This window comes from Lampetra planeri, chromosome 12 (assembly GCF_965212315.1).
Source record: "Lampetra planeri chromosome 12, kcLamPlan1.2.h2, whole genome shotgun sequence".
Classification (NCBI taxonomy): domain Eukaryota; kingdom Metazoa; phylum Chordata; class Hyperoartia; order Petromyzontiformes; family Petromyzontidae; genus Lampetra; species Lampetra planeri.
Window position 1 is genome coordinate 185,208 of NC_136118.1, and position 9,581 is coordinate 194,788.

The 9,581-nt window shown below is 58.0% G+C and overlaps 1 protein-coding gene across 1 annotated transcript in view; it reads left to right on the plus strand.

Annotated features, from left to right (window-relative positions):
• JAKMIP1 (janus kinase and microtubule interacting protein 1) overlaps positions 1 to 9,444 on the plus strand; it is a 60,421-nt gene extending 50,977 nt beyond the window's left edge. Inside the window, exons 24-26 of the mRNA XM_078599707.1 lie at positions 5,969 to 6,038; positions 6,270 to 6,403; positions 8,005 to 9,444. Of these exons, the coding sequence (XP_078455833.1) occupies positions 5,969 to 6,038; positions 6,270 to 6,403; positions 8,005 to 8,208 (408 nt within the window). The 3' untranslated portion in view covers positions 8,209 to 9,444. The remainder of the gene's footprint in view (positions 1 to 5,968; positions 6,039 to 6,269; positions 6,404 to 8,004) is intronic.
• Positions 9,445 to 9,581: the final 137 nt, after the last annotated feature.

Here is a 9,581-nt window from a genome sequence, read left to right on the forward strand (position 1 = left end):
TCCTCACTCTCTCACTCACTCACAGCCGCCAGGCTCCTCACTCACTCTCACAGAGTCACAGCCGCCAGGCTCCTCACTCACTCACAGCCGCCAGGCTCCTCACTCTCTCTCTCTCACTCACAGCCGCCAGGCTCCTCACTCACTCACAGCCGCCAGGCTCCTTACTCTCTCACTCACAGCCGCCAGGCTCTTCACTTACTCTCTCACTCACAGCCGCCAGGCTCCTTACTCTCTCACTCACAGCCGCCAGGCTCTTCACTCACTCACTCACAGCCGCCAGGCTCCTCACTCTCTCACTCACTCACAGCCGCCAGGCTCCTCACTCACTCTCACAGAGTCACAGCCGCCAGGCTCCTCACTCTCTCACTCACTCACAGCCGCCAGGCTCCTCACTCTCTCACTCACTCACAGCCGCCAGGCTCCTCACTCTCTCACTCACTCACAGCCGCCAGGCTCCTCACTCTCTCACTCACTCACAGCCGCCAGGCTCCTCACTCACTCTCTCACTCACAGCCGCCAGGCTCCTCACTCTCACTCACTCACTCACAGCCGCCAGGCTCCTCACTCACTCACAGCCGCCAGGCTCCTCACTCTCTCTCTCACTCACAGCCGCCAGGCTCCTCACTCTCTCACTCACTCACAGCCGCCAGGCTCCTCACTCTCTCACTCACTCACAGCCGCCAGGCTCCTCACTCTCTCACTCACTCACAGCCGCCAGGCTCCTCACTCACTCTCTCACTCACAGCCGCCAGGCTCCTCACTCTCACTCACTCACTCACAGCCGCCAGGCTCCTCACTCACTCACTCACAGCCGCCAGGCTCCTCACTCTCTCACTCACTCACAGCCGCCAGGCTCCTCACTCTCTCTCTCACTCACAGCCGCCAGGCTCCTCACTCTCTCACTCACTCACAGCCGCCAGGCTCCTCACTCTCTCACTCACTCACAGCCGCCAGGCTCCTCACTCACTCTCTCACTCACAGCCGCCAGGCTCCTCACTCACTCTCTCACTCACAGCCGCCAGGCTCCTCACTCTCTCACTCACTCACAGCCGCCAGGCTCCTCACTCACTCTCTCACTCACAGCCGCCAGGCTCCTCACTCACTCTCTCACTCACAGCCGCCAGGCTCCTCACTCTCTCACTCACTCACAGCCGCCAGGCTCCTCACTCTCTCTCTCACTCACAGCCGCCAGGCTCCTCACTCTCTCACTCACTCACAGCCGCCAGGCTCCTCACTCACTCTCACAGAGTCACAGCCGCCAGGCTCCTCACTCTCTCACTCACTCACAGCCGCCAGGCTCCTCACTTACTCTCTCACTCACAGCCGCCAGGCTCCTCACTCTCTCACTCACTCACAGCCGCCAGGCTCCTCACTCACTCTCACTCACAGCCGCCAGGCTCCTCACTCTCTCACTCACAGCCGCCAGGCTCCTCACTCTCTCTCTCACTCACAGCCGCCAGGCTCCTCACTCACTCTCTCACTCACAGCCGCCAGGCTCCTCACTCTCTCACTCACTCACAGCCGCCAGGCTCCTCACTCTCTCACTCACTCACAGCCGCCAGGCTCCTCACTCACTCTCACTCACAGCCGCCAGGCTCCTCACTCTCTCACTCACTCACAGCCGCCAGGCTCCTCACTCACTCTCACTCACAGCCGCCAGGCTCCTCACTCTCTCTCTCACTCACAGCCGCCAGGCTCCTCACTCACTCTCTCACTCACAGCCGCCAGGCTCCTCACTCTCTCACTCACTCACAGCCGCCAGGCTCCTCACTCTCTCACTCACTCACAGCCGCCAGGCTCCTCACTCACTCTCACAGAGTCACAGCCGCCAGGCTCCTCACTCTCTCACTCACTCACAGCCGCCAGGCTCCTCACTCTCTCACTCACTCACAGCCGCCAGGCTCCTCACTCTCTCACTCACTCACAGCCGCCAGGCTCCTCACTCACTCACTCACAGCCGCCAGGCTCCTCACTCACTCACTCACAGCCGCCAGGCTCCTCATTCTCTCACTCACTCACAGCCGCCAGGCTCCGCACTCACTCTCTCACTCACAGCCGCCAGGCTCCGCACTCACTCTCTCACTCACAGCCGCCAGGCTCCTCATTCTCTCACTCACTCACTCAGCCTCCAGGCTCCTCACTCTCTCACTCACTCACAGCCGCCAGGCTCCTCACTCTCTCACTCACTCACAGCCGCCAGGCTCCTCACTCTCTCACTCACTCACAGCCGCCAGGCTCCTCACTCTCACTCACTCACTCACAGCCGCCAGGCTCCTCACTCTCTCACTCACAGCCGCCAGGCTCCTCACTCTTACTCACTCACTCACAGCCGCCAGGCTCCTCACTCTCTCACTCACAGCCGCCAGGCTCCTCACTCACTCTCTCTCACAGCCGCCAGGCTCCTCACTCTCTCACTCACTCACAGCCGCCAGGCTCCTCACTCACTCACAGCCGCCAGGCTCCTCACTCACTCTCTCACTCACAGCCGCCAGGCTCCTCACTCACTCTCTCACTCTCTCACTCACAGCCGCCAGGCTCCTCACTCACTCTCTCACTCACAGCCGCCAGGCTCCTCACTCACTCTCTCACTCACTCACTCACAGCCGCCAGGCTCCTCACTCACTCTCTCACTCACAGCCGCCAGGCTCCTCACTCTCTCACTCACTCACAGCCGCCAGGCTCCTCACTCACTCTCTCACTCACTCACTCACAGCCGCCAGGCTCCTCACTCACTCTCTCACTCACAGCCGCCAGGCTCCTCACTCTCTCACTCACTCACAGCCGCCAGGCTCCTCACTCTCTCTCTCACTCACAGCCGCCAGGCTCCTCACTCACTCTCTCACTCACAGCCGCCAGGCTCCTCACTCTCTCACTCACTCACAGCCGCCAGGCTCCTCACTCTCTCACTCACTCACAGCCGCCAGGCTCCTCACTCACTCTCACAGAGTCACAGCCGCCAGGCTCCTCACTCTCTCACTCACTCACAGCCGCCAGGCTCCTCACTCTCTCACTCACTCACAGCCGCCAGGCTCCTCACTCTCTCACTCACTCACAGCCGCCAGGCTCCTCACTCACTCACTCACAGCCGCCAGGCTCCTCACTCACTCACTCACAGCCGCCAGGCTCCTCATTCTCTCACTCACTCACAGCCGCCAGGCTCCGCACTCACTCTCTCACTCACAGCCGCCAGGCTCCGCACTCACTCTCTCACTCACAGCCGCCAGGCTCCTCATTCTCTCACTCACTCACTCAGCCTCCAGGCTCCTCACTCTCTCACTCACTCACAGCCGCCAGGCTCCTCACTCTCTCACTCACTCACAGCCGCCAGGCTCCTCACTCTCTCACTCACTCACAGCCGCCAGGCTCCTCACTCTCACTCACTCACTCACAGCCGCCAGGCTCCTCACTCTCTCACTCACAGCCGCCAGGCTCCTCACTCTTACTCACTCACTCACAGCCGCCAGGCTCCTCACTCTCTCACTCACAGCCGCCAGGCTCCTCACTCACTCTCTCTCACAGCCGCCAGGCTCCTCACTCTCTCACTCACTCACAGCCGCCAGGCTCCTCACTCACTCACAGCCGCCAGGCTCCTCACTCACTCTCTCACTCACAGCCGCCAGGCTCCTCACTCACTCTCTCACTCTCTCACTCACAGCCGCCAGGCTCCTCACTCACTCTCTCACTCACAGCCGCCAGGCTCCTCACTCACTCTCTCACTCACTCACTCACAGCCGCCAGGCTCCTCACTCACTCTCTCACTCACAGCCGCCAGGCTCCTCACTCACTCTCTCACTCACTCACAGCCGCCAGGCTCCTCACTCTCTCACTCACAGCCGCCAGGCTCCTCACTCACTCTCTCACTCACAGCCGCCAGGCTCCTCACTCTCTCTCTCACAGAGTCACAGGCGCTCTCGGCGAACACAGCGGAGGATTGTTTAGCAGCGCGTTCTGAAACGATGCGAATATTGTTTTGTTCAATATTTAAATCGGGCTTTCTTTGGTTGGTTTAATTGTAGGTAAGTGTTGTCTGCATTGAGGTGTGTGGGCACGCAAGGTGTGTGTGTGTACACACAGTGTGTGTGTTTGTGGGCTGTGTGTGGGCACGCAGGGTGTGTGTGTGTACACACAGGGTGTGTGTGTGTGGGTTGTGTGTGGGCACACAGAGTGTGTGTGTGTACACACAGGGTGTGTGTGTACGTACACACAGAGTGTGTGTATGTGTACACACAGGGTGTATGTGTGTGGGCACGCAGGGTGTGTGTGTGTACACACAGGGTGTGTGTTTGTGGGCTGTGTGTGGGCACGCAGGGTGTGTGTGTGTGGGCTGTGTGTGGGCACACAGAGTGTGTGTGTGTACACACAGGGTGTGTGTATGTGTACACACAGGGTGTATGTGTGTGGGCACGCAGGGTGTGTGTGTGTACACACAGGGTGTGTGTTTGTGGGCTGTGTGTGTACACACAGGGTGTGTGTGTGTGGGCTGTGTGTGGGCACACAGAGTGTGTGTGTGTACACACAGAGTGTGTGTATGTGTGTGGGCACGCAGGGTGTGTGTGTGTACAGACAGGGTGTGTGTGTGTGTACACACAGGGTGTGTGGGCTGTGTGTGTGTGTGTGTACACAGGGTGTGTGTGTGTGTGGGTACACACACACACACCCTGTGTGTACACACACACACACACCCTGTGTGCACACACACACAGCCCACACACCGTGTGTGTACCCACACACACACAGCCCACACACCGTGTGTGTACCCACACACACACACACCCTGTGTGTACCCACACACACACCCTGTTTGTACACACACACACCGCCCACACTCACACACACCCTGTGTGTACACACACACAGCCCACACACCGTGTGTGTACCCACACACACACAGCCCACACACCCTGTGTGTACACACACACACACCCTGTGTGCACACACACACAGCCCACACACCGTGTGTGTACCCACACACACACAGCCCACACACCGTGTGTGTACCCACACACACACAGCCCACACACCCTGTGTGCACACACACACCCTGTGTGCACACACACACAGCCCACACACCGTGTGTGTACCCACACACACACAGCCCACACACCGTGTGTGTACCCACACACACACAGCCCACACACCCTGTGTGTACACACACACACACCCTGTGTGCACACACACACAGCCCACACACCGTGTGTGTACCCACACACACACAGCCCACACACCGTGTGTGTACCCACACACACACAGCCCACACACCGTGTGTGTACACACACACACACAGGGTTTGTGTGAGTGGGTACACACAGGGTGTGCGCGCGCAGTGGTCAGTGCACTGCTCGATGAACCCTGTGACCTGTGTTCAATCCTCAGCCTTTGATTTTATCAGTGAAAAGTGGGTATCTGAGGGTATCCTGGGCTTCCCCTGAGTTCACTCCGTCTTAAATGAGTGCCTTATGCAGTGTATAAACACCATTGCTCGGTAAACAAAGACAGCTTAGCATGGTATGTTTGTTGGATTTCTTTCACACCGTGCTTAGCCAACCGTGCTAATCCGTGCCATGATGGTCTAAACAGGTGCTCGCTTACAGCACTTGCCCTCATGGTCTGCATGGTTATGTGTATGTGTGTTTACTCAGTTAACCCATAGCACCCGGGTCTATCTCATGATCTCCTGCCATCGAGTCTTTGACACTTCACACCACCTCAAAGTACAAAGACAAAGATCCCCCGTATAACCTGAACATACTGTTCGGGCAAGTGCTGTTAGCGAGCATCTATGAAGGCCGGAAAGGTACACGAGGGGGTGGGGTGGCAAGCACCACGCCCGACCGCCTTTGTCTCCCCAGTAGCGATGTTTACACACCGCACCACCACTGCACGTTCGGCTGCGCGGCGCGGTGCGTTGGAGTTGACTGCTGCGCCCGCTTGTCCGCGATGTCGCTCCTCCCCGTGCCCCCCCTCGTAGCGAGTGCGGGAGCTGGAGGCGACGCTCTACAGCGCCCTGCAGCAAAAGCCCCCTGCCGGCTCCTCTGCCACGACGCCGAGCGGGGTGCGGGGGGGAGCGGCGGCGTCCATCGCGGCGGCGGCGGCCACGTGCGGGGTCGGCGCCGGGCCCGCGCTGGGAGCGGCCTCCGCGTTCGGGCCGGCGGGGGGGAGGCTGTGCTCCTCAGGGGCGGCCGGTCTGCTGGTGGGGGGCGGAGGAGGAGGAGGGGAGTGCCTGGGCGGCCTGGGCGGCCTGGGCGGCGTGGCCGTCGGGACCGGAGGGGGCCTCTCGGACAAGGAGAGGGAGCACCTGCAGGGCGCCGTCGAGCAGTGGAAGCGGCAGGTGCTGGGACAGATCCGCGAGTACGACGCACGGGTGCTGCGGGAGCGCATGGAGTCGCTGCAGCACGCGCACAAGGTAGAGCGGCGAGAGATCCTCCACGCGATGATTCAAACACAATGCGTGGTGAGGAAGATTCAATTGCAATGCATCGTGAGAAATACAATTGGAATGTATCGTGAGAGATTCAATCACAACGCATCGCGAGGAAGATTAAATCCCAATGCATCGTGCGAGATTCAATCCAAATGCATCGTGAGTAAGATTCAATCAATGTATCGTGAGAGATTCAATCACAATGCATCGTGAGGAAGATTCAATCAGTGCATCGTGAAAAAGATTCAATCGCAATGCATCGTGAGAAATACAATCGCAATGCATCGTGAGAGATTCAATCCCAATGCATCGTAAGATTCAATCAATGCATCGTGAGAGATTCAATCACAATGCATCGTGATAGATTCAATCACAATGCATCGTGATAGATTCAATCACAATGCATCGTGAGGAAGATTCAATCGCAGTGCATTGTGAGGAATAATCAATTGCAATGCATCGTCAGGAAGATTTCATCACAATTCAGCATGAGGAAGATTCGATCACAATGCATCGTGAGGAAAATTCAGTCACAATGCATCGTGAGGAAGATTAAATCACAAGGCATCGTGAGAGATTCAATCCCAATGCATCGTGAGGCTAAAGAGCATGTGACCGGAGTATCATAGAAGCTGCTCACACCCATTGCACGGACTCTGAGCAACCATTTTAAGAACGTGAGCGCTGTCGTGTCACGAGCAGCCTTCACAGCCGCTGTGCCGGAGGAGCGACCTCGCGTCTACCCCTCTCCTCCCCCGAGGCTGCACTCATTCGTCATCATACTCGTCCCCTGAATCTAAAATCAATGAGGTCTCCTCTGCATCAGCGAGGAGGGTTGGGCAAGAGGGGCCCCGGTGAAGGGGGTAGGGTGCTGCTCATTGGCTAACGACACGGTCCCCACCCCCTGCCTCCTCCCCAGCCTCCAGCTGGCATGCCGGGTTACCGTAGCAACCACACTTCACGGGTATCCGGGCCGAGCGAGCCGAGCGCCCTGTGCGGGGAACCGCGCGCTCCGCATTTAAATTTCTAGCCACGTACGACGCCCGCGGCGTTGCGTCGGTCGGTTGGGTCGTCGCGGATGGCGCTGTGTGTGTGGGGGATGGAGGGCGGGGTGTTACACGCTCGCCACAGGGTGGACCACACCATTGCCCAGGTTTGGTTCCGTGCCAGCTGTGACGTCTGTGAGTGGGGTCGGTGGGGCCACGGGGCCGTTTCCCCGCAGCCACATCTCAAGATAAATCTCCGAGTTGCTCGAGATTGGCCAGTTTAAGCCTCCAAACGTGAATTCGATCAAAGGTGTCGGAGAAAAATCGCCAGTGTTCATGACTTGAACAGCAGTAGAACGCAGTAAGTTAACGACGGTGAACGGCCACAATGGGCTTCCAGCTGTCGAGATGTGTGTGTGAATGTGCATGCCCAGGTATGAGCTGATCGCTGCACTTCGCCATTCCTGCTGTGTCCAACCTCCCTCCCTTACCTCATTTTACGCTTACGACCCCTCTGTGCACACTCAACCCCACCTCCTGCTCCACCACCACCCCCACATCACTGTGTGCGCCCCCCCCCCCCCCCATGCTGTGCAGAAGATCAGGGACCTGGAGAAGAAGCTGGAGAGGCAGAGAGAGCAGATCAAGGACCTGGAGGAGAAGGTAAGCACCAGATCAGGATGGGTACAACCGTGGGGGAGGGTAGACATACGACTCCCAACAGTCTCAGGAATATGCAGAGTCCAGCATTTACACAGTCCACCACTAACACAGTCCACCATTAATACAGTCCACCACTAACACAGTCCACCACTAACACAGTCCACCTCTAACACAGTCCACCTCTAACACAGTCCACCATTAACACAGTCCACCACTAACACAGTCCACCACTAACACAGTCCCCCATTAACACAGTCCACCGCTAACACAGTCCACCGCTAACACAGTCCACCGCTAACACAGTCCACCATTAACACAGTTTACCACTAACACAGTCCACCGCTAACACAGTCCACCGCTAACACAGTCCATCATTAACACAGTCCACCACTAACACAGTCCACCACTAACACAGTCCACCTCTAACACAGGTCACCTCTAACACAGTCCACTGCTAACACAGTCCACCGCTAACACAGTCCACCTCTAACACAGTCCACCTCTAACACAGTCCACCTCTAACACAGTCCACCATTAACACAGTCCACCATTAACACAGTCCACCGCTAACACAGTACACCGCTAACACAGTCCACCGCTATCAACTCTCAATCTTGCAATGTAACAATCCACCTGGCAACCACACACAAATGAATGGAAGTGGAAACATTCAATTAACCAGCCACTTAGTGAGATACACGTGCGTGGCCATAGGGGCCGTAGTTAACTGTTAATACATTAGGCCATGTTTTCTATCAAAGGAATCCCACACATCCTGTGTGGACGTTAACAAGTGCAGTGCCCTTGGACGGTACTTGCGAGGCCGGCTGTGAGTCAGCTGTTCCTGCAGCTGCCGTGAGTGCTGCTGTGGGCAGTGCCTTAACATTTTCTCTCCCGCCCCTTCCTCTCTCTGCTGTGTTGTTTGTGTCGTTTTGTGGTCATTTTCTTGGTTTTTGTAGTTTTTGTTTTTATTTTTGTTTTTCTCGCTAGCCTTCATCATCTGGTCCTAGCAGCGCCGGGCGCCGCAGCATGCCGGTAAGGCTCCAGCAGGCGAGCACGAGTAGTCGAGTGGTGGAGTGGTCGAGCGGTTTTGTGGGAGAGCGGTTGTGTTGTGGAGTGGTTTTGTGGTTGAGTGGTGGAGAGATCGAGTGGTTACCATTCTTGTGGACACTTTCCATGGGTGTGGTTGTTGCAAGGTGGCGGAGTGTGGTTCTGGTCTGCCACAGGCCGGTGAGGGGCCTTGCGGCCCTGAGGCTGAGCTCAGGGAAGAGGTCGCATGTCTGACGGGGGAGGTGCAGCGATTGCAGCGGGAGAACCGTCTCCTCCAGCACGTCCTTCATGCCGCCGCCGACAATCAGCATCGCCGAGGCGACTTCACAGGGGGTGGGGAGGGGTACGGGCCCCCGTCTGCGGGAGGCCTTCCCCCCGCACACATGGCCGAGGCCAATGGGGGACGGGGGGATGCTTGGGATCGGGGGGGGGCTGGGACCCTCGGGGGGGATTGGGGGACT